The sequence below is a fragment of the Phaethon aethereus genome, assembly GCF_964289735.1.
Source record: "Phaethon aethereus genome assembly, chromosome: 20".
In the NCBI taxonomy this organism is placed as follows: Eukaryota; Metazoa; Chordata; class Aves; order Phaethontiformes; family Phaethontidae; genus Phaethon; species Phaethon aethereus.
The window spans coordinates 10,260,012-10,284,791 of record NC_138596.1 but is presented as its reverse complement, the minus strand read 5'-3'; the positions used below and the strand labels follow the sequence as shown (position 1 = coordinate 10,284,791).

Below are 24,780 nucleotides of genomic sequence, written 5' to 3'. Positions count from 1 at the left end.
ACCTTGCACCCAAAACTTTTTGGCCTGCATTATTTTCAGAGGTCAGGAGAAAGCGAGGCAAGTACCGCTTCTTGTTTGGATAGTTCTGTTGCTTTCTCTTCAATCTCTTTCTGGAGCTGCTGCAATTGGTTCTCCCTCTTTTTCTGTCTCTCTTGGCAATCCTTACGTTTCCTTAAATACTCTAGGATATCTTCTTTCAGAGTTGCCTGCTCTTTAAGCAGCTCATCCTGATGCCTTGTGTTATTTTTCAAATCCTGCAATATCAAACATAAAATCAAGTGACATAACTAGCTGGTAAGAGTTAACAGCTCTCTGGCTAAATGGCTTGCATTTGAAAGAACATAACTGATCACCCCTAATCAAACTGAAGATTACCTTCCATTTAAACCAGCCACTGAGTGAATTAACACAGTAGGAACTACCAAATAAAAAGCTAGAAGATGCTGCCTTTTTTTTTTTTTTTTTAAAAAAAATCTTCTTCCTAGAAAACAATAAACCAGGGTCTGGATTGTTTTCTAGAAAGAAGATAAAATCAAAACCAAACAAATCCACAAAAAACCACCCCAAACACCCACCAAACTAAACAACCAAAAAACAAAACCAAAAAAGCCACATACACCCTCCCCCCCCCCCAACTTGGTAATAGCAATTTGACTAGGAGAGTCATCCCAGTTGCCATTAAGCAGAAAACCCAAACCAGAAATCTCATTTGGTCAGGTACCTGCTGTACTCCAAACTCAGCAAGAACAAGGCAATAAACCAGCCATCGTTCATTAGCTCTGCAAGGGTCTGATTTTGAGCTAGTGTGCTTAGATGAAAAACAGGTGATGGACGGTCAACTGTGATAAATGAGACCCCTCCTTTCTGTGCAACAATCTATGTGCTACATGAAACCAAGTATGTGTTTCACCAAAACTAACCTGTTCTACCAGTTGAAGCTGTCGCCTGGAGTAATTTAATTCTCCTTTCAGTGTTTCTAGTTCTTCCTTTTTTCCTAGAAAAATATTGGCGACAGAGATTTTCAGTCAGCAATTTGAAATACCTATACAAATTAATTATCTCTTTTCACAAATGAAGAATAGCCAATAGAAAAAGTTTCTAAAATGTACATCTTTTCAACATGTTAAATACTTTCTGCCTGTAGATATTTGAGCATGTTGGATATTTAGTATCATACAGTACAGTTACAGCGTGTCTTTTAACACAATTTCTCTTAAAAAAAAAATTACAGTTTAAAAACAAGAACTGATCTTTACCTTGAAGATCCTTTTGTACAACAATAATGTCTCCATTCAGTGATTTTTTTTGTTTGTTCAGTAGATCTACCTCCTGCTGCAGGTTTTTAACATCCAGTTCCATCTTTTCTACATTGGACAATGCAGTTCTGCTGCTATCTTCAGTAGCAGTTAAGTCTCTGTAAAATGTGAATACATACTCTCAGTTTATTGGAAGTACTTGGTGAGGACTAAAAAACAACTGCATCTCAGCAAAAGTTCTCTCAGCTCAAGGGGATGCTACCTCATAGTCATGAGAGCAAGACAGCTGTCCTGTTGAAGACTTAACATTTTGCTTTTCATAACGCATCTCATTGCATTGCCATAAGAAATGCTGTCGTATTCCTCAGCTTCATTGCTGAGTATTTTCTGTAAGTCTGCTGTAGACAGGCTTAAAATAAAACCTCCACAGGATATAAGAAACAGCATATTCTGTATAGTTGGGCACCTCAAAGTTACAGCTGTATTTTTAATTATGATAAACAGATATTCAAGGCACTTCCGATCCCTTCTTTTCTTTGCAGAGTATTGCCCCCCACCTTCTGGTTTGAGACAACTTCTTTTCCAAACTCTGACAGTCTTCTTCAAGCTTTTCTTTTTCTTTACTCAAAGACTCAATATTATTTTGCAGACTGCGCATTTGAGAAACCAGATGTTCATTTTCCTGACGGTCTTTCTCAAGTTGTTGTTCCTGCCAATCTATTTCCCCTTGCTGACACTGAAATAATCTCTGAATATTCTCCAATTTTAACTTCTCCTACAAAAGAAGGCATTGTGAACAACACAGTTATACAGTCAAGGAGTAGAACAAGTTATTAACATCTTTAGCTATAGCAGTTTAAAAACCTTTCATTCAGAAATATCATGTGCAGGCTAGAGTACCCTCTGTAACTACCACATTATAACAGGGATAACTGCTTAAAGTGCCAGATTAATTTGAGCATATTTATGATGACGATTATGATGAATTTGAGCATGAGGACTGGAAGATAGGAGTGCGATTCTTTGTTCCATCATAGTTTAACCACCATTTTTCCCCTATCCCTGAGAGTAGCCCATCCCTTTCATTGCAGGGATTTTGAGAGAATGACCACTTTAAAGGGCTGCCGGACGCTCCGGTAGTGTAGTAAGGCGGCCACTTTTAAGCATGGTAACAGAAAGGTACCAAACACATCAACCAGTCCCTTCTTTTCCCTGGCCTCCACAGAAAGAGTACAAAGAGAAAAGGTAAAGTAAGCAGCAGGTAGTATCTGCTTCTATATGTTTATAAATGTTCTCTTAGCAGACACATTGGATTTTCTGGAATTGCACAACTGAGTGAGGGGGGCCTATCCCAACTCTAACCTAACAATCCTGTAGCCACTCAGACTGCCAAAGGGATGCCACCGATCTCCCTGCCCACTGGTAGCAAAGTTGACTGTCTGTCTGTATTCGTCAAAGAGAAGAAACTAGCTGAACTAAAATACCTTTTTAATGGTAGAGGAGATCATCCAGCTGAGTTAGTAAACTGTCTTCCATACTTACTCTTTGCAAGTGAGAACACAGATAGAATCCACTCTGGAAGCCAATACTAAGAAAACAGTATTCACTGTGCTAAAGTCACAGAAGAGCCTTCCGTCTTTTTGCTCTCACCCATATACATCCAAAAAAATGCCTTTTTTTTTTAAAGGACCTAAGCAGACTTAAGACTTTCCTGTGATAAGCTGAAATCAGATTAGAACCTGATTAATTTATTTAATTTTAAAAAAAGTAGGGGCTCTGTTACCCAGATCTTAACAGAACCACAGAATATGCAGAGCTCTTCTTCCAGTTAATGTATTAGCTACAAAAGAAATACTTACTTCTAGAATTGCAACCTGAGTCTTTTCTAGCTCATTGATCTTTTGGTCATGTTGTAGTTTCAAACCTTGAAGTTCATTATTTTCAAGCTCCAACATTTCCAGAACATGCTTCAGTTCTAATAAGGTGAAAGAAATAAAAGGTTATTACAAGCACATCAAATGTATTCTATTTGCAAAAAAAAGGCACCAAGGAAAAATTGAGAGACGCTATACTGGTATCATCGCTGTAAAAACTCTTCACGTTTTCAATTGCTGTGTCAGGCACACCAGGTATTGTATCTGGTACTGTTCTACCAGCAAGCTGCAGGTTCCTAACTCTCTTGCTCTTCCTACTCCCTGGGGAGTTAGTCTGGGACAGAGCGTCTGACTGATAAACAATGAAAGAAAGTATTGCAGAAAAAGCACAAAAGTTGCAAATTGACGCTGCTTATGCTTCCCATGATCTGACACGATATAACCGCTTGGAAGGAGATTCCTCTATTTCCCCACATATCCCAATCTTTAATTCTTCTGTGAGTGCAGCACAATCAGCTGATGAATCCTAACCACACAGAGCTCGAGTGTGAACTCAACTGATCAGTCCTGACAACAGATTTGTTCGCATTTCTCTCTGGCATGAAAAACTCCCAACCCAAATACAAAGCAGCACAAAGCACTGCCTCAACTTAAGCAAAGGGTATCTGTCAGCTCTGTATAAAGTATGAGAATTACAAGGAACTCTTTCTCTGCTGTTGTTCACAACGTTTAAAAAGAAGCAGGAGCAGAAGACTGCAGCGACGTACGCTTAAAGAGCTCGGAGTGTATTCCCTTCCAATCCACACAAAATACTATCTAGCAAAGCCAGGGACATACCTATCTTATGCCTGGTAATTTGCCCAAGTATTCCTTGAAGATTTTCCTCCTCTTTTCCAATATCCTTCTTTATGAACGAAAGCTGTGCTCTTTTCTCATTAATCTGGACATCCAGTTCTTTCCTCTCAACATTAAGTTCTTCCAGAAGTAGTTTTATTTCCTGTGAAAAACATATCAGTGTTACAAGGAATGCCATTATTTCCCATTTTCAACAAAGTTTTCCTTTGAATAGAAGTTTAAATATGTGTAAGATTTAAAAAGAAGTCTATCAACAATATTCTGGTCAATTTAATTCCAGAGTTTATAGCTACAGTTAATGGTGTAAACAAACAAAAAATATGTAATATTTTGCTTAAAGTCTTGCTTGTTGACAATTTAGTAATATTGCAAAGATTTTGATCTACAAGTCGGACCATAACACCGTCATTCAGGTGAACAATAGGTAGGCCTTAAGACAGGAAGCCAGACAAAAAGCCCCCCCAAAGCGTAATTAACCTTGATACTTTGTATTTCAGAAAGAAAAGAAGTACAGAATCCTTTCTAAGTAAAAGGGATGGAGACAGCTGACTTGGCAAGCTTTGTTGTGTTTTACACACACTGATCAGACTGATTTGCTTTAGCAGCTGCTTGTCTCAGCAACAGTAAGTCATTCAGAGACTTCTATTTAATATAATTTTGTTCTCAAGGGATCAATTCTGTAAGCATTAGTGGAACTAGGGAGTTCTACTTATTTGTGCATCTGGACAAGCTCTTAGTCACAAAAAACTTTAAACTTGCTTTTCTATTTTTCAGTGGGTTTTGGGAGGTTGTAGAAAGCAAAACTAATTTTGTGGAAACTTTATGGGAGGATTTTGATACTTCTATTCTTTTGCTGTTCTTCAGAGATATAACGAATTGAAAAGTCATTTGGAAAAGTTACTCTTATTTGGCGTAGTCTTCCATTTGCTTCAGTCTCTCCATCTCGAAGCGCTTCTTTGAGGTCACCTTTCTTTTGAGAAATAGTTTCTTGAAGGACATGGAGCTCTTCTTTTCTTTGGTTTAACTGTTGCTCCAGAAACAAGAGCTCTTGTTGCTGAGCAGTAATCTGCAATGTAGAAGTTTAACAGAAAAAGCATCCGAAGGCTTTTACTTTTGCAGGCACACACACGCAGAAGAACAAGCGCAGTACACTGTTCCCTGACGGAGATTTATTTGAATTGTGTAACATGTAAGGATCCCACCAGAGCAGTGAGCTTCATTTGCTAAACCTGTGTAATACAGCCAATGCTAAGGCTTAAGTTCTGATCTGGACAGTGCAGTCCTGTACCTCAGAAAATTAAGTTTCTTATTCTGAAATGCAGTGAGAATTGTCAAAGAGAACTCTGGAGTAACATTTCTTATGCAGAAACGCCAGTAGGATTGGGATCATACTCATCATGAGGGAAAATAAGGAGCATTGAATTACCAACATAAGAATTAAATTGTTCAGACAAGGCAGTTCAGAACTTAAGACTCTTCTTAGCTTTCAGTTACCTCAAAAACATCAAACTTGATAGTCCAGAGTTAGTAAATAAGCCTTACCTGATCTTTTAATCTTTCCAGTTCAGTTTTCTTGCTCTGAAGAAGGTTTTCTGCTTCTCTAAGGATTTGGAGGTGATGTTCTTCATTACCCTCTGCAACTTTAATATCTCCTTGAAGCTTCTGAAGACTTATAGTGAGGATAAAAAACATGACTCAAAATACAAGAATACCTTAGACAGGAACTTATTGGAGGAGGACATCTTTATTTTATCTAATACAGTTTATGGTAAATTAAAAATACTTACCTTTCAGTTAGCATTTCTATCTTCCGGTTTAACGACTGGAACTCCGAGTCTCTTGCAGTCACCATTTTGTTGATTTCCTTCAAAATACCTTCTTGTTCTCTCTTACGTTGTTCTAAATCCCTTGTATCTGCCTGTAATAACCTGAAGAAGCATTTATGCCTTTTCATATTAACATTTTAACAGCTCTCCCTCTCCAAAAGCACTGTCTTGGTAGTTGAAAGAGTCTTGTTGTTCTCCCCATCCCCATTTGATACAAATCCACAAGAACAGCGTACCTTAATTGCCGATCTGCTTTCACAAGTTTAACGGCCATTTCCTGAGCCCTTCGCTCTAGCTCCTTTGCCTCTGTTTCAGTCCGGGACAAATGCTGTTTGGCACCATTGTACTTTTGAATAGTGTCTTTAGTCTAGAGCAAAAATTGAAGATTGAGACAATACATTCCCATCTCATGCTTTCCACATCCATAACCTGCAGGTTAGCTGTCTAAAGAGGACCTCCTCCTGGCTTGAAAATTCCACCTAAGCTTTCTCCCTTTGTACACCATGAACCTTTTCTCCTCTCGTCCACAGCAGAAAAGCTTCCTCCTCTTTGGCAAGGACTGAAACATTTGCTTTTAGCACAGGTTATCCCATGGCTTATTTTCAAACAGAAGCATTTTAAGAGGCTTCAGGTTATCCAAGTGAAAATAAACTGCTTAGACAAAAAAAAAAATCCTCTGCTGAAAACAATCTTATTGCAACATGCAAGTTCTTCTGCACTTAAGAGTTACGGCTTTACTTACTTTCCCCCGTGTGCTCTCAAGTTCCACTTCAGCTTCTGAAAGTAGCCTGTCTGCCTCCCTAAGCTCTGCTCGTCTCTTCAGAAGAGTCTTCTCTATACATTCAATTTCATCCACAGTATCTTCATGATGTTTAAGAGACTTTTCTAACTGCAGTTCTGCAATAAGGTTGTCAGTATATCCCTCAATAAAGTCCCTAAAAGGTCAGGAAGAAAGACATGGAATTAAAATACGAAAGGCAAGAGGCCCAGAGCCTCCTGAAGTTCTAGTCCATTACACATACTGTAAGGACAGGAACATTAATTGTAAACGAGTCAAAATTAACTTTTATTGGAAAAAAGTTTATATATTTCCACAGGCTTACTTTAAATGCATTCTATTCTTACTTGTGTTTGTTGTGATTTTGAGCCGTTCTTCGTAGCTCTGCTACTTGATGTTCCAACTCTTCTCTTTCGTGCAAAAGTTCTTCAATGTTTTCATGCAATTTTTCCACCTCTTTTTTGCATTTATGCTCAGCTGCCTCTGACCATTTATCTTTGTATTTCTGAGACTTTAAATAATACACAGTGTCTTCTAGCCTTGAGACTTCACTCTCCTACATACAGGAAACAGAACCACAAAAATCAAGACCTACTTTTTATTTCAGTCCTCCTGACACACAGGAGCAGCTATGGACAGCACAGACCCAACTATTAGCACTGAAGATACAGCATTCTTATCAGCAAGCTCTCGCAGACCCAGAACCTTCCTAGCGGAGACTCTGGTGGGGTTTTTTTTAAAACTGGACTAATCCAATTTGTGAAAATGAGGTTTTGGTTTTTGCCTTTTTTTTTTTAAACATATGTTAAAAGATGCTCCTAATCCATTCATAAGTCAGTTGCCTATGGTTAAACCTACAGCTTACAGCTCTGTATCTTACCAAATCATGATGTTCAGGCACATTGCAGTGAAGCACTCCAAGAGGAATGAGTGGGACAGTGAAGTTTGGAGGAAGAGGGCCATAAACAACCTGGGCTCCCACAGGAGGAGGGCCATAGATGACAGATCCAGGAGCAATTGAACCTCCACTGGCTGCTGCAGGAGGAGGGCCATAAGCCACAGTTCCCTGAGGTACAGGGGCACCATCTGGAAGGACTGTGTAAATAACTGTACCAGGTGGTGGCACAAAGGGAGGGTCTTTAGGAACACGAGTTTCTTCATTTCCTTCACTATCTTCTTTCACTCTTCTATCTTTACAAAAAGGAAAAAAGTTATTTCACTTTTATGAAAAATATCTTCTTCAAATGCACATTTTAAAATAACGCACATTCTATGTAATGTACAAAAATGTAATAAACACTGCTTAAACTGAATAATGAGCTCAACAGTAATAAACATTTATAAGTCACTATGAACTCTAAGCCCATCTTTAGTATGTGCCTAAACATTTTGAGACCAGGAGACTGACTTACCTTTACCAGAATTTGTTTTGTACAACCTATTTCTGACTGGTGAATAAACCCAACATCCTCCTTGACTGGGCAAGTCTGCCTTCCTGCACTGCCTGTCCTGGCCACATCCTCTCTTGGGTGGGGATGTGCCAGAACACAGTAAACAAACTCCAGAATCTTTTGTGCTACGGGAAGCAGGAGTTGAAGCCTAAAGAAAAAAAGAAAACATGTTAATCTAGAAATAACAAATCATGTACAGTAAGTTATTTGTTGGTAGACACTCTAGAGCACTGATTTTTCAAGAACAGGCAATACACAGAGTTTTCTTTCACTTCCAAGCATGATGCTGCTTTAAAAACAGCACTAAATATATTTTAACCATATTTCTCTTCAATTCAGACACATGCTGTTTTGCAAGAAAAGTTTGTCTGTAATGTCCCCTTTTAAGCCTTTACCGCATGAATTTACAGCACTGCATTTTGAATAGTTGTCTGCAAATTTTACATATACTAGATTCCTACACAGTAATAGGCTTTATCAGGGAACATTTGTGTCTGTGTTGTTTCAGTATTTCTCTTACACGCCAGCCAGTATTTTTTAAGTTTCTCCCAGACCTATCAAATTTATAATGGACTTTCTTGTATCAAATGACTTTCCACATAATAGGACTTTTATTTCTGACCTGTGACGATGGCATGTAATACCAGTATCCCCTTCTTTTCAATGGATCAGCTATACTGGTGATGTAATCATTCTGGTATGAAAGCACATTTTTGAGTGCGGCAATTTCATCTTGTAAGTTGTTAATTTCATCTTTGTTATCTGTAAATTAATCACAGTTTTACAGGCATATAAGGCAAATAATTATCATAAATACTGCATTGAGCATTCATTAAAGTAACAGTTTAAAGCTTTTCCCTCAGTTACCCTGTTAATGTGAAACAATATTGAAAAAATGAATTGCTAGGGGAAGAAAAACTAGTGATAATATACACTGGCCCCTGCAAGTTTGTCATTTTAAGATTGTAGAAATACAAGTTCATATACAGGTGAGTGATGCTCATTTTTCGTTATATAGAGATCTCTGGCAATGTTCTAGAGCAGTATAGACTGAATGCATAACACAATTAAGTGTTTTCTAACTAGTTGTAAGAAGTGTTGTTAATACAAACTAATGAAAACTAATACACTGTTCATGCTGATTTTCAAACTGAGGCAGAACTTCACTAAATTTCCAAAGGTCACAAGGCAAATCAGCTGGCAAAGCTAGAAGCCTCTGAAGTTCTAGTGCCACTGCTAGTCCTTAACCATCCATTTCCTCCATTTATCATATTTGGAGAAGCAAAGGCGCACACACTTCACCTAACTGCACTTTGTGCATTTCAAATGCACTGTAGTGCAGAAAAGTTACATCTTGCTGTTTGCTCCACATACATAGATACAGAGAATCCACTGAAGCCCAGTGATTTAAGGAGTGAATGTATCTTCGAATAGAATAGAACTGTACAGGAAGACATCCTGAACAGTTTATTCTCCTAGAATAAACTTCCGGAGCTCTGAACAGCTTCTCAGATCAAACAGCGAGAAATATGGAGAAGAAAGTGAAGCCTTCTGCATCCATGCTTCTCTGCAAGAAATGAAAGAAAAAGAGAGGTTACCTGTACCAATATTATCCAACAACCATCTTAAACGGTCAATTTCTGCTTTTTGTTGCTCCATAGCTTCATTTAATTTATCAATTTCAAACTTCTGAGAGCTTGATGCAGCAGTCTGCTTGCCAACTTTCTCCATTTCATGCTGAAACTATTTAAAAAATAAGCTTAAATCAAAGCAAAGCATTTCAGTTTAGACTGTGCTAAAACTTTTTCAAACATGCCCATCTGTCCCTACAAAAATGCTCATTCAGGAAAACACATGTACCACTTTGATGCAATAAAATTATTCTTCTCATCCCCTCATATGGCTGAGGCTTACAGACATAGCCACATAAAGGCATTTAAATGAACAGGTGACAATTTCCCTTAAAATCAGCTACTCAATGAGGTTTTCACTCTGTTCTTTGGCAGATGTCAGGGGAGGGAAGAACATTGTGACTTGGAAAAATGTGAGGAAAAAGGGCAGGGCAGACACCTCTAAATATGGCATTTTCAGAACTCACTGAACCAATATATCCAACTATTTCATCCCCCTCATAACATAGAGCAAACATCACTGCAACCTACTTGTTCTTCTTTCTCCTTGAGGAGCTGTTGTAACAATTCTATTTCTGCTTCTGCTCTAGCAAGATCCCGAGCTGCACGAGCTGCCTCAGCACAGAACTCTTCAGCTTCCTCAATCTCCTAAAATTGAAATTTTAGTTTGAGCTGTAGTTTGCAAGAATACTTCACAAGCTTGCAAGAATATTTCACAAGCTTGCAGATGTCTCATGCAGCTTTGTGAAAAGCTGACTAATAAGAAGCATCAGCACTTGTCTGATCTGGAATTCCAGAAACTGGCAAAGTTTATGTAAAATGATGTGCCTCCTTTAGCCTTACAGTATTTCTACTGAGGAGATGTTATTATGTAGCCAAAAATGGTCCCCAGTTTTAAAAACCTGAAGTGTAAGCACAAACTTCCGTAGTCTCCTCTTTAGCTTTTTTCTCTTATATAACAATGTATTCTCTATTGTTTGACTTTCAGTTAATAAGAGATTGAATTTGCCTCTCCCTCACCTTCTAACACACTGCAAGAAAGCTCGTCCATACCCAAATTTACTCAGGCATTCATCTACTGTATTTCAAGATGAGACTCTGTCCAAAGCAAGAGCTCCTGTGCAACAGGACAATTCAGAATAAAGCTCTGAAACTGAATTTAAAAAGACAACACCAGGACTGCTCCCCTTATGATGGCATTAGAAAGCACATTATATACAAGCAATTAATTATCAATGTTGATTTACCTCAGCTCGCTCCTGATTAATTCTGAGAACAGTCCCATGAAGAGCCTTTAGCTGATTTTTAGCAACGCAGAGCTCTGTGGCTGCCAATTTATCTGAAGTGATGACTGCTCTCTTTAATTCCTTCAGTTCTTTATCTAGACTGACAAATTGCATTTGTGCCCTGGCATCTTCTATTTTTTTCTGAAACCAGGAAAACAATAGGTTTTGTAAGTTTTAAGTAAAAAGCAGCATGGAGGAAAGGCTTGCTGCTGATACAATTTTTTCCCCACATTTCCCCATTTTGTACTGCATGCACAGAAGTAACAGGAAAAAACACTAAAGCAAGGACAACCAATATAATTTAGGGAAAAGAAAGACCTTATATTTAACCTCTGTGTTCCTTCCTGTATTTGATCTATCTTAGAAGGCAAAGTAATTCAAAAGCTTGCTCATGAAAAGAAGATTCAAAAACATAGTGCATGGACTTGTCCTTATGCATTCCTACCCTCTTCTCTAAATCTTCCAGTTGAGCAAGAATAGTCTCTTTCTCTTCATCTGCCTCTTGGAGCTGTTGATCAGCAAGGCCCTGAATTTCTTCCATGCTCTTTATTTTTTCATGTAAATGTTGAATTTCATCCTCTAACTGATGGACCTTGTTCTTATTCTGCCTGTTTTCAGCTTTAACCTGTAAGCAAAAGAAGTTAGAATGAGTAGCCAGAAATACTTTTTTTTTTTTTTAAGCAAAAGCCACCCTATTTTAACGATTTAAAGAAACAACTTTTTGGGAAGTGCAGTTACCAGCATACTTTGTACCAGAAGAGAAAGGAAAAAGAACTGCTCTGCCACTGTAACTATTACATTTTAAAAGTGCCCAAGTTATTTTGGTAGTGGTATGATGATCTTTTGAGGCGGTTACTGGCTATATATTTTTACCTATAATTAAACTCTTTGTTGCCCCTGAGACATATCGAGTCTAAATTCTAATTCACCAAATAATCAGGCAGAAATCATAAAGCCAATAAAAAAAAAAAAAATTCAGACTCCACTCTTACATCAACACCAAGAGTTGAGTCTCCCCTTGTTATCATACAGCTAAAATTAAGAGATTGCTTGTGGAAGTTTTAATGCATATTAAACTCTTCTCCTCCACACAACTTTTTTGCAAGCTTTACATAATAAAAGCCAACAAAAGGTTGCGAAGGAACATGTGTCCTGTCAAATATCCGATTTAACACTTACCAAAAGAAAGCAAGAATGGCTGATATGTTTCCCTACTTCAACCAGAATTTCAAAGTATACACAGCATGGAACTTGTCAATTATGTGTTTTCCCTCTTTGGAAGCTTTTGCCTGCTTATACAGTTTCTTTATAATGAAAATTACTACATGACGTACATTTATGCACAATAGGAAAATAGAAACTCTAAGAATGGTTAATATTCCTAATCACAAGTAACAGCATTCTGCTCTGATACGAGTTGTCAAATGTGTTTCTCATAAGCAAATGTATTCGATTTCAGTAAAATCATACTTCTCTGAAAGATCGAGTACAGCAAAGCTACATCCGTTGTGAAACTTGATCCTTCAGCTGCAAGTTACATTTTTTTAGACTAAGCTGAAATTGTCTTACTCTTACTTTTGTTGTTTTTATACATGCCTGTCTATATTTCTCCTGTACTTCTTCCAGTTTTTCCTGCTGGGATACCATTTCTTCCTGCAATTGTCTCTGTCTGTCCCATGCTTTCTCTTTTTCTCTCTGAGCATCAGCAAGGATGTTATTAAATTCTTTCTGCAGATTTGCAAGGCTTTTCCCTAAAACATCAGCTGAATTCTGGTATCTGAAAGAGAAACAATCCAGGTTCCAAGACAGAAAAATAGTGATTTTAAATTGATACCAGATACCAAAATAACGAAGCCTAATACAACAGCACAAGTGTAAGACATCCAATGTAAATGAATTCAGGTGAAGCACTGAACACATTACACTGCGCAGACACCCACCCTGGCTCTATTTATTTCATTCTGTCTGTCTTTGTTACCATTCTTTGTTGCTGGGGTCAAAGAAGGGAAAAAAGTTTGCCCTGTCCCTTGCAGCGAAACAGAGGACTGTGTATTTCGCTCAGTAATATAATTACTGAGCTCAGGTGATGTTCTCTGAACAACAACAGGGTGCTGAAGTTGGCGTTTGAACTGCCTCAAGTTGCACTCAGTAGGATGCAGCACATGAACCTTGTTGCTGTCATGTGCTTCCCACTTTCACATGCACAAATCTAACACTGTACTTTTATTTTACTCACTTAATGTCTCCGACTCCCGTCTGAAGCTTTTGCTTGAGTTCATTTATGCAAGCTAAGACTTCCTCAGGATGAATTAAGTTACCAACTGCATGCTTTAGCTGATTCTGAAGATCTTTAAGCTGTTGTTTCAGGAGATTATTGTCTCCCTAAAAAAACAGACAAAAACACCCATCCACACAACCATAGGTAAACAAATGTACAAGTGATAAAAGCTAGAATTTTTAATACCTACACCTGTTTTGGGGTTTTTGTTGTTGCTGTTGGGGCGATTGGGGCTTGTTGATATTTTTCTGTGTTTTTAAATAGAGTCCAATTTTTTTTTTTTTTCCAGTGTGGCATGAACCAGTATCAACAACTAATTAAGAACACCCCAAATAATCTTTCCTTTCAGTTTCCTTAATGTTGAAAAGTATTTAAATGCCAGCTCAAAAATGATCTTATCCTTTCCTTAAACTAAGGAGAAACTTTCTTTACATAAGCAAAGCCCAGTGGCATACAGAAGCCTATGACACTATCTATCCATAACAGAGGATGGAACAATTGCAGACGCTGTCCCAGCCACTAGACCGAAGAGTCATACTTGTCCTGGACCCATTGGTCTTGAACTCTTCTCTGCCCATTGGCAAGCTTCAGCAAAAATGATACTGGTGATGTCTCGTGAGGATCCTTTACAAACTCTTTCTGAAGTGGCTAGACTAGATGTTTATTGTAGGTCCCTTCCAAATGAAGTATTCTATTCTATTCTGGTGGTCATCGTACACTCTAAAGTGTACGTGAGATAGGAAAAAGGGATCTGATGGATACAAAGAAGGACTGAACCCAGCCTTCACACAATGAGGGAAACTGATTTAATCATGCAGTACTTAAAAAAATAAAATAAAAAAGGGCGATGCTTTGACAGACATATTTTGAAAATCTTGAACCCAATATATTACTCTTGCCTAGAGAAATCCTGTTGATTGAGCCTTTCAACAGCTTTAGGAAAAGGAACACTCAGTTTCTAATCTCAGTTAAAATAAGGCACTGATCTGTGACACTATTAAAGTAGAGGTGTTTCTGTACACCTATGCAGTTCATGAAATGCTTGCAAGTTCAAGGACGGTGTGCCATTACTGTTTTGTGGAAGTTAAGTAAGATTCCTCAGGATCACAGCCTTAAACAGAGGCAATAGATTCTGATTCAGGTATTGGATCATTTTTTTCGTCTGCATCCAAATAGTTTTCTTACTGACATGTACTGGGTGCAGCTTGTGGGAAATTAAGATTCTCTGCAATATAACTGAGCAGCTCTGAAGTTATTTCAATGGTCAATCTAAAATATACAGATAAAAGACTATGGTATAGGGTCTCTGTACAAGAAAATTAAAGTCAGGAAAAGTCAAAAATACTACTGAACTTCAAAACAAGATTCATACAGAATCCTTTAAAATTCTTACACTTTCGCCTGGAGGAGTGGGGAAACACACTGCTTAACAGGTAACTTTTTAAAGGCAACAAATACTTCACCTGCAATTGTTTGAACTGAGAAAGAAGCTTATAATTTTGTTGTTCCTTCTCTTCTGCTAGTTGTGCTTTGCTCAGAGCATTCTCTAATGCTTGCCTTTCTTTTTCAAGTTCAGCTTGCAGGGCTGACAGTTCCATCTGCAAACACAGAAAAGCTTCAGATTAATATCCCCACTCCCAACTCCAGTCTGTCACCCAAATACACAACAGCTCTATTTCTTAAAACAGTAACAATATGACAACATCTCCTAAAAAAAAAAATCCAAACCACCACCAACCATCCCAAATCAACCCATCACCATATACACGTAACAGGTGTATTTCCTAGAACATCATCATCATGACTGGCACTATAAATTCTAACCTAGACCTAGCGTGAGCATGTCCTACCCACCAGGTAACCAGCAGATTTACATTTTGTCAGTGTTCTACAGAGAGCTGTCAAGTTTTTCCTGAAACATCAAAACTCGAAGACTTGGAGGGGTTGGGCACAGAGCACCACACTTTACTGTTTTGCATTTTCATTTCTGTGTGCAATCTGAAATGTGCAGTCGGAATATGTCTTGCAAAAAAAACCCCACCATGTGGATTTCACAGAATCACAGAATCACTGAGGTTGGAAAGGACCTTCAAGATCATCAAGTCCAACCATTAATCCAGCGCCACCGTGTTCCCTAAACCATGTCCTGAAGCGCCACATCCACACGTTTTTTGAACACTTCCAGAGATGGCAACTCCACCACCTCCCTGGGCAGCCTGTTGCTTGACCACCCTCTCAGTGGAGAAATTTTTCCTAATATCCAATCTAAATCTCCCCTGGCGTAACTTGAGGCCATTCCCTCTCATCCTATTGCTGGTTACTTGGGAGAAGAGATCAACACCCTCGTCACCACAACCCCCTTTCAGGTAGTTGTAGAGAGCAATAAGGTCTCCCCTCAGCCTCCTCTTCTCCAGATTAAACAACCCCAGTTCCCTCAGCCGCTCCCCATAAAGACTTGTGCTCCAGACCCCTCACCAGCTTCATTGCCCTTCTCTGGACACGCTCCAGCACCTCAGCATCCTTCTTGGAGTGAGGGGCCCAAAACTGAACACAGTATTCAAGGTGCGGCCTCACCAGCGCCGAGTACAGGGGCACGATCCCTGCCTTGCTCCTGCTGGCCACACTGTTTCTGATACAGGCCAGGATGCTGTTGGCCTTCTTGGCCACCTGGGCACACTGCCGGCTCATATTCAGCCGGCTGTCAACCAGCACCCCCAGATCCTTTTCTGCCGAGCAGCTGCCCAGCCACTCCTCCCCAAGCCTGTAGCACTGCGTGGGGTTGTTGTGACCGAAGTGCAGGACCCGGCACTTGGCCTTATTAAACCTCATACAGTTGGCCTCGGCCCATCGATCCAGCCTGTCCAGATCCCTCTGCAGAGCCCTCCTACCCTCCAGCAGATCAACACTCCCACCCAACTTGGTGTCATCTGCAAACTTACTGAGGGAGCACTTGATCCCCTCATCCAGATCATCAATAAAGATATTGAACAAGACCGGCCCCAGAACCAAGCCCTGGGGAACACCACTTATGACCGGCCGCCAGCTGGATTTAATTCCATTCACCACAACTCTCTGGGCTCGGCCATCCAGCCAGTTCCTCACCCAGCGAAGCCACGAGCCGCCAGTTTCTCCAGGAGAATGCTGTGGGAGACGCTGTCAAAGGCTTTACTAAAGTCCAGGTAGACAACATCCACAGCCTTTCCCTCATCCACCAGGTGGGTCACCTGGTCATAGAAGGAATTCAGGTTGGTCAAGCAGGACTTGCCTTTCATGAACCCATACTGGCTGGGCCTGATCCCTTGATTGTCCTAATTCTGATTGTCCTATTTCTGATGAATGGAAACTGAATCAAGATAGTAGATACTGTACGTCATCATACACAAATCCAAATGAGGATCCCCAACAGGAAGATAAAATGGGATTAGAGAAATTAAAGCATATACTGTTCTTCCCCAGCAGAAAGCTACTACTTTACAATATATTACAAAATAATTAAAAAAATAAGATATTTGCTATAAAACTTAACTTCTACTATAAAGACCAAAGGCAAACTTCGTTTTTCACCCGCTACTTTTCACAGGACTGCTTTAAGTGTCATTTCTTTGATGTGTGCACAGTTATCTCTTTCCAAAAAGATGCAGATTGAAATTTTCCCTTTAAATATGGTGAATATTCTCTACAAGGTCCCCAAATGCTCTGTACCTTGCTTCAATGCAGTTATAAATCCTAGCAAACTGATACTGCCTTCTATCTGGGGGCACACCTAAACCAACAGTTATTTGCAAGTCAACACTGGAGATGTGGTATGGAGGAAAGCTTGGTTGTCCCTCATCCTGGGGTATATTATCCCTCTGGCAGCCTAAGGGCTCTGTTCTTACCTGGCTAAATTGTTTCAGTCTTTCCAATTCTTCTTTCTGCTGATTGGCTTCAGCGTCTCTCTCTCTTAGCTGGGCTTCCATTTCAGCCTCATAGGCACAGATGTCCCCTTGTGCACCTCTAAGCGATTCATTTATTTCTCGCTGCTCTTGGAGTGCACCTTCTAGCATTGTAATTTCCTGGAATTTTACATTCATTTTAGATATATGTACACAAAAGAGCCAGGATTTCTTACAGTACATTGTCTCTGCTCCTCTGTTACTCTGGAACTCATCATCAATGTGACAGCACATAGATCAAAATAGACACTAACCCTAATCACTAAACATTAAAACTTAAAGCTAGGTGGCACTACTACACACAAAGTCAGGTCAATGACAGTACAGTGACAGACTACGAAAATCTAAGCTACACTTTTTAACTTGAGTGTAAAGTCATATGCATTTGTCCCTGGTATTAAGGTTTACACAGAACTTATCAGGATACTAAGACAGCTCTTTAAGTAAATCATCTGATAGGACAGATGCAAGGTAATAACCCATACATCCTTGGCTAGTGTCCAGACAATTCTCACTAATGCAATCACTATGATATCGACTGCAAATCCATTTTTAGTAATGTCTGAAAGCTAAAGCCTGCATTTCTGAGACATCTTCCATAAAGTACAGATTTACTGTATGTTTCTTGCAACTGGTTGTAGAGGCCAAATTCTGTTCTTAATGTGCATGGGCACATCTAATTGAAGTTACTATATAAAAAAAATTATTTTATTCAAGAAACTGTGCTTTGCTATTCCCAATTTGGTAGTTTACTTTTTTTTTTTTAAAGTTCATTCTTAGGTAACTGAATTTGGGAAGAAACATAGTATTAAGCCTTACTTTTCTCATATTTTCTGCATCCATGGCAACTATTTCCAGGTTGTTTCTTTCTTCCTCTAGATCTGCCAGTCTTTGTAGCAAAGATTCTTTATCCTTCTGCAACTCCTTACATTCATCACTGGCCTGTTTTGCCTGACACTTAACACTTTCCAGGTATTCCTGTAATCCAATGATAATGCTTTCTAAATCCCTTTTCAGTGCTTCATTTGTTGCTATTTGACCTGCAGAAATGCAAAACAAATTTGAGATAATTAAGAAACCACACTTATTTTACAAAACAAACAAAACTGCCTTTCTTAATCTTTTCTAAGATATTCACCTATTGGAATATGCAGTAACAACAAGCAACTAGAACTCAACCAGGAAATGCCTGTGCTGTGTTTTAAAGGCTAGGAGTTCCCATATTACTGTATTAACCTGACCACTGAAGAGTTAAAAAGAAACTGCAGTTCTTTCTGCATTCCTGTCCCCCACCTAAAATGACACTTGCTACCTTTATACCTACATCAATTTTGTTTCAGTTTTTAAATCCATATTCTTTTCTAGGATATTTGCCTTCACGTAGACTAGGTATATAGTAAATGTATACATAAATTTATTATTACTGTTGACTTCAAGTCAGTTTCCAAAACTTCCCCCCCAAGAAAAAAGAAAAAAAGGCAAGAAAGACACCCCCACCCCGCAAACTACTTTCCCCAACCACATACAAGTGAGGTGAGTATACTTTAAAAGAAATTTACTCCAAGTCTCTTTTTCAATCAGTTAAGTTTTTCAACTTCTTCCTCCACATTCAGTATTTCATTTAAGCAAAGAAACAAAACTGAATCCTCAATTCAACTGTCATGTTATCCTAAACACAAGAAATACTGTAAGACAAAAAAAAAAAAAAATTTACCATCAGTGAGCTGTTGCTCCAAGTCCTTGATTTCCTCAGTTTCCTTAGCAATCCTAGAGAGCATTTCGTCCAGGCGATGCTCAAGCTGTTTGTAATGTTTGTTCATAACATCAAACTGCTGTTCTTTACTTCTTTTTTGAGCTTTCATGTGAGCCTGTAAATTAACGGTTGGAAAGGTAAAGTGGGACGACGTCAACTAAAAAAGTCAAATCAGTATTTTAGCTCAGTTCTCCAGTGATTTACTACTGGCAGTAAAAGTCAAAAGTGCACCATATGCTGTGGTGCTTGGGGCTTTTTTGTTATTTTTCCTCTTTACTGCCCCACAAAGAATCCCAGGTAGCATCGTTAGTAGTCTGCCCCATGATGAATAAGGCCTGCATTTATAAATTATTGCTCATGGCTACCACCTGTCTTCCTGCCTTTACTTTTTGCTAGACCATTTTCTCTAAGTCAAGAACATAATTTCCTCCACAAGCTTTAATCCTGTCATCCTGCATTGCCTTCACAGCAGGTGATGCTTTAGAATGTCAGGTCACCACCCAAAGGAAAATACTCTGAACAACCAGCAAGTCAGGCCAACTTTATAGCTGCGATTTACTTAAAGCAGATATTAGTATTATTTTTTTAATATTTCTGGATAATACAGTGTACCAGAAGCTCACACAGACTTTAGTCAGGACTTAATGCATTTACTATGAACTTAGCTGATTGTTTCAGCTGTATACAAAACTTGGTTATCAACACAATATAGTGCTATTTGTTTCTCACTGGTATGAAATTACTCACAAACAACTCAAATGCCAGAAAACTACAGAATTATAACTGTCATGATAAACAGCACCTTTTTCTTACTACTAAAAAAGTGCTAGCAGTAAAATTTTAAACACAAGTTTTCAGAAAGATCACCTATGAAGTTGGTTCTGTAACAGAAGTAATGGGTAAAAACATAGTTTTCAATGTGTTAAACCGGAAGTTATTTTTAACATTCACATTACTACAATTCAACTTGTCACCTTGTTAAAGACAAACTACCATTCGGCTCTCAAAAGTGAAATTTCAACGAGTAAATCGCAAGTAGAGCCGCTCCTGCTGAGTCACTTCGCTGCAGCTGCTGAATGTCACAAGAGCACGGTTTAAAAAAAAACAAAAACCCGACTTACAGCTTTGCCTTTGTCTTTTCTTCCTTCGATACACGCAAAACGCCCCACCCCTGATCTAGAATTCACGTGAATGAAGAACCGATAGCTTCAGCATGGCAAGCAGCTAAGCCGAGCGTCCCATCTTCTCCGAAGGCTTCTGCTCCCCTGCAGCCCCGGAGGAGCGCGGGGGCCGGGGTCGGGCTCCCCGCCGCCCGCCCGGGCCGCGCCCCGCTCCGCCCGCCCGGGCCGCCGCTTCCTGCGTGGCGACTGGAAGCGAGGGGCGGCCGGTGGGAAGGGCCGGGCTGGCGCCCTACGGGGGCCTGGCCGTTGGTGTAGGGATCCTGTCCGAAACGCACACAGCCCTGATACTCCCTCACCGGGGGGGTGGGGGTGTTTTAAAAAAAAAAAAAAAAAAAATGCATTTTTCAAAAGTGCTTGCAGGCCTCGGCCGAAAACGAGAGCCAGGCATAACCAGTCTGTCTTTGCATACTTAGAAGCATCAAGCTGGCCTGAAAAGCTCTCATTTAAAAAGACATATGCTTTTTAAAAAATACTATTAAAAAAGCAATTGATTCACTTTAATTCAAAACTCCTAGAAATGGTTGCTGTAGCTGGACACAGTTAACTCAGAAGTCAAAAGTCTTGCTTCCCTGGAGATCAAAAAAATGAGACTACCAAGCCAGAGCTCTTGGTACACCCAGCTGTGGCCCAACCCTGTTAACATGCACCTCTCAGGCCGTGTTCTATCTATCAGTAACAACACGACTGCATGTGACAGCAGAGAAAGGGCATTAGTCCCCACTGAAGAAGCAGTATAAATCTTTACAGAATTAGAACTATTCACTGAAAATTTATTCTAGTTTTAGGATGCTTGACTATAGTGTAAAGCCAAAGCCGCTGGTGCCTTCAGCTGTCTGTAGTTCACAGGCTGGAATATCAACATAAACTGTCACCACTTGGGCCAGGTCAGCTACATCTGCTACTCCAGGCATTTCTTCTGGGCTGACCTCTTGCAACAGACTTCTGTGCCAATGCAAGAGCTCTCTGACAAAGCAGGACTTCAGCTATACGCCTTGCAGCAGTTACACAGTCCTTTACAAATCTTTAAGGAAGGCTTCTACAGCAAGATGCATTATGGATTACTTACACAGAAATTGTCTCCAAGGCTCTGCACAGCATGTTTATGCAAAGCATAACAATCTAGTTCTTAATGTGCTGTACAGCAACTGTATTGAAAATTAGCTGCCCAAAGTGTTTTACCAAAGTTGCTTTTTTGTTTGGTTTGTTAGTTTTTGGTGGTTTGGGTTTTTTTAAATTGTAAGCAGTTGTATGTTTTTCAAATGACCAACAGCTAAAGAAACTGATAAATAGCAAAAGAATACATAATCCATGAAATAGGCACAACTGAATGGTAACCTATTAAAGAAGCCTTTACTGCATTTCTCAGTACATGAATAGATGCAGTACATAAACTAAAGATTTCAGTTTTACTTACATGCCTTGGATCTTCAGGATTTACAGAAGCAAGAGAACCCTGCAAGTCTTCAAGCTCTTTCTCTTTTTTCCCTATTTCTCTTTTCTGTTTCTCCATTTGTTTTTCCAGTTCTAAAGCTTCCTTGCGTAGCTGGTGCAGGATTTGTATTTTTTCACTCAACTGCTGTTCAAGACCTTCCTTGTTGGCCTGTGATATCTGGGGATAGCATTAGGAGGTTGGGTAAAATAGTTTCACTGGAAATTAAACTTGATCACAGCTGATCAAGAACATTTTTAAAAGTTAGATCAGACAGCTAATTTAGCCTTAACAGGTTGCCTAAAAATTATCTATTCATTGCTTTGAATAGTCCTTATTTTCTTAAGATAACAAAAGAAAACAGAAAGACAGTTTGCTTACGGTAGCCAGAAATTTCATAACGGTAGTCTACCATACCATGAAACACCAGAACACTCATTTTGACCATCACCCTAAAGTGTTTTGTTTTCAAACAAGACCAAACTCTTGTCCTTGCAGTCTTAAGAAGACTATCTGGAATGTCTTTTTTTCCCCTCCCACAGTTATGACTTTATTAGGTTAATATTCTATTATATATTAAATAATATTATTATTTATTAAGTTAAACTATGGAAGAATCCTAGTCATTGATGTTAAGGCAAGTTTAAAGACTAAAAATAGAAATAACTTATGACAGTTGTTGAAGAAATGGAAGATACCATTTTAGTTTAAAGCTGATAGATGTTTTTAATTAATTCTTGCTGCCAATTATGTAGCTACATGGCTTATTATTAGCTGCACAACTAAACCTACGCAGTTATAGTCCTTCCTGAGAGGCCTCTTATTATAAATCAGGATATATTCAACCCATACAATTATACTGAGAGGTTCAGATAAACCTTCCTTTCTCATGAACACGTCACATCGCTGGCATGGCTTATGATGATGTGCCATTACTCTGTTACTTTCTGCTCTGTCTACTAAGTCTTTAAGGAGCTATAAGCTTATGGTTATTGGACCCAAGAAGGTATGTTCAAATTCAAATCCAAGTCTCCTGCTGTGTAATACAGTGACTCCTAACTGTCCCCTTACTGCAGTACTCAAATATAGATTTATGTTCTTCCAAAGCGTTCTGGGGGAAGTTAACAATCAGCAGCAGCACCACATGGAACATGTTTAGATATAATTGATTGCACTACAACTCTGACAGCTTATTTATAAACAAGCTGTCTAAATCCTGTAAGGTTTTTCTGATGAGTGACAAATGGATTTACATATGTACAATGGCCTCTAAAAAAGAACAGGGAGAAAATCAGTTATATTTTCGATGTCAACACTGCTTTGAACGCTTTCCCTTGCTATTTATGTAGCAACTTCTTTGCATACTTTTTTCTGAGCCAGAGCATCCTCCAGTTCTTGCAGTTCCCCTGTTACTTTCAAAACTTCTTGTTCTGCATTTCCTAATGCACTTTGCAGTTCTTCTAATCTTCTTTGTGCTGCAGATAAAAAACAAAAAAAACACCCAAACAAAAAAAAGCAAAACCCACAACCCCACAAAATACATTATAATATTTTGTATAACATTGATAAGCATGTTTTCTGTTAACACATTAGCACTGTTTTAAGAAAACGCATTCTGATTAATCAAAGCTAATACATTCTGGTTTCTCGAAAAGTATGTCTGAAGTTTTTTTGATGAGTCTTATGCAACTAAATTAATGCATCAAATATGAAACCTCCTTAGCATTCTCTTTCCAATAATATTTAATCCTTTCATCCTGAGTTATCTTAAAATAATAGCAAAAATAAATTGTAGCAGTTTTGACTGAAAACGCATCAAGTACAGTGTTTAGAAATTACAGCACTTAGAGCCTTTGACACACTATTGCTATTTTTATGTCAAATACGTGTCAAGCATTTAATCAGTGGAATAAGCCAGGCTGATACACATATTTTAATTTTTATTTGATAAAAATTAAGATTTTACCTGAATGAATCTTTTTTTCTTTGCCCTCTAGTAGCTCATCTAGAGTTTGGAGCTGCAATTTCAGCTGGGGTTTCATGTAGAAGTCAACTTCATCCAGTTGCATTTTTCCAATCTCCATCTGCTGAGCTTTGTTAGCAATGTAGCCTTCTCTTATAAACATATTTCTTTTATACCTGGCCTTACCAATGTATGGGCTTTCACTAGGTACGTTATCAAATTCAACATCCTGAAATGTATGAAGCAATATGTCTTTATATCTCTCTCAGAAGTATGGTTGCGGTCAACTCATAATATACATTTAATCTCTTAACAAGCATATAAAGGAAAACCAATTTGAAATTAGAGTAATTAGTAGAAAACAGATTACACTTGACTTGTTTGGCCTTGAACATTTCTTGTTATTTTATAACAGAATTAAAACCAAACCAACTCAATCAGAGTATAATCAGTTTGTTGCAAATGGGTAATGCAAGTGGATTATTTAACTGGAGGATTTTTTCTTAATATTTTAGACTTAGGAGTAATATAGATTATACTTAGTCCATTACATTGTTGCACTTAAACTTTATTCAAACATAACTTAAAAAAAAGATTTGTAATTAATGATTATTGATCTTTGCATTTCTTGTGCAGATTCCTTTCCTTCAGGTATCTACAATTTCTTTGCCAGTATGACAGAGGTTAGCACTACTAGGAGAAAAAAAAAAAAAAAAAACAACAAACAAAACAGAAAAAAGGACAGAAATTCTAATATTGTCTAACTTAAAAACATTCTGGCTTGTGGAAATTTCTCCAAGTGAAAGAGCCCCCAAAGTTAAGCCAGAAGAAAGGACTATCATTTGTTTGATTAATAATAAGAATGAAATGTTTGTTCACTGACTCTACTTAGCCAAAACATATGCATATAGGTATGTATAATACTACTCAACACACATTAAATGTCAGTCAGATTCAGTTTAGTTCAAATTCTGTACTTTATGATTTTAAAATGGCATTTTTATATTTCATAACTAGTAACTCTTAACAAAGCAGTATCTGTATGAATTATAGAAAAACTATTAAGTTCTCTGTTTTCCAAGTTGAAAAGCAAGAGAAACAGCAATGAAAAGATCCATTACTTTAAAATTATTACCTCTGATGGAAAGTAATTTAATGGCTCGAATTTTGCATCAATCTTATAAAACGCCAGTTCCTGCTCCAATTCATACTGCTTCTGGCAAGCTCGGGTTAGCTCCATTGTCTTCTGCTTTAACTAACAAACGCGTAAACAGAGTAAGTTGC

General features: G+C 38.5%; 1 protein-coding gene across 1 annotated transcript in view; it reads right to left on the bottom strand.

The window, feature by feature from the left end:
* Nucleotides 1–24,780, bottom strand: part of CNTRL (centriolin) — a gene marked incomplete at its 3' end in the record, with an annotated part of 34,341 nt that overhangs the window by 4,815 nt on the left and 4,746 nt on the right. Inside the window, exons 6-34 of the mRNA XM_082009150.1 lie at nt 24,632–24,751; nt 23,500–23,725; nt 22,899–23,008; nt 21,519–21,713; nt 18,885–19,038; nt 17,990–18,210; nt 17,114–17,290; nt 14,699–14,833; nt 13,194–13,339; nt 12,554–12,734; nt 11,403–11,582; nt 10,919–11,098; nt 10,203–10,319; nt 9,639–9,783; nt 8,663–8,802; nt 8,002–8,188; nt 7,470–7,780; nt 6,937–7,145; nt 6,554–6,746; nt 6,048–6,178; nt 5,773–5,913; nt 5,528–5,654; nt 4,887–5,051; nt 3,968–4,127; nt 3,116–3,231; nt 1,814–2,031; nt 1,257–1,414; nt 921–994; nt 66–254 (exon numbers count right to left, since the gene is read on the bottom strand). Of these exons, the coding sequence (XP_081865276.1) occupies nt 66–254; nt 921–994; nt 1,257–1,414; nt 1,814–2,031; nt 3,116–3,231; nt 3,968–4,127; nt 4,887–5,051; nt 5,528–5,654; nt 5,773–5,913; nt 6,048–6,178; nt 6,554–6,746; nt 6,937–7,145; nt 7,470–7,780; nt 8,002–8,188; nt 8,663–8,802; nt 9,639–9,783; nt 10,203–10,319; nt 10,919–11,098; nt 11,403–11,582; nt 12,554–12,734; nt 13,194–13,339; nt 14,699–14,833; nt 17,114–17,290; nt 17,990–18,210; nt 18,885–19,038; nt 21,519–21,713; nt 22,899–23,008; nt 23,500–23,725; nt 24,632–24,751 (4,806 nt within the window). The remainder of the gene's footprint in view (nt 1–65; nt 255–920; nt 995–1,256; nt 1,415–1,813; nt 2,032–3,115; nt 3,232–3,967; nt 4,128–4,886; nt 5,052–5,527; nt 5,655–5,772; nt 5,914–6,047; nt 6,179–6,553; nt 6,747–6,936; nt 7,146–7,469; nt 7,781–8,001; nt 8,189–8,662; nt 8,803–9,638; nt 9,784–10,202; nt 10,320–10,918; nt 11,099–11,402; nt 11,583–12,553; nt 12,735–13,193; nt 13,340–14,698; nt 14,834–17,113; nt 17,291–17,989; nt 18,211–18,884; nt 19,039–21,518; nt 21,714–22,898; nt 23,009–23,499; nt 23,726–24,631; nt 24,752–24,780) is intronic.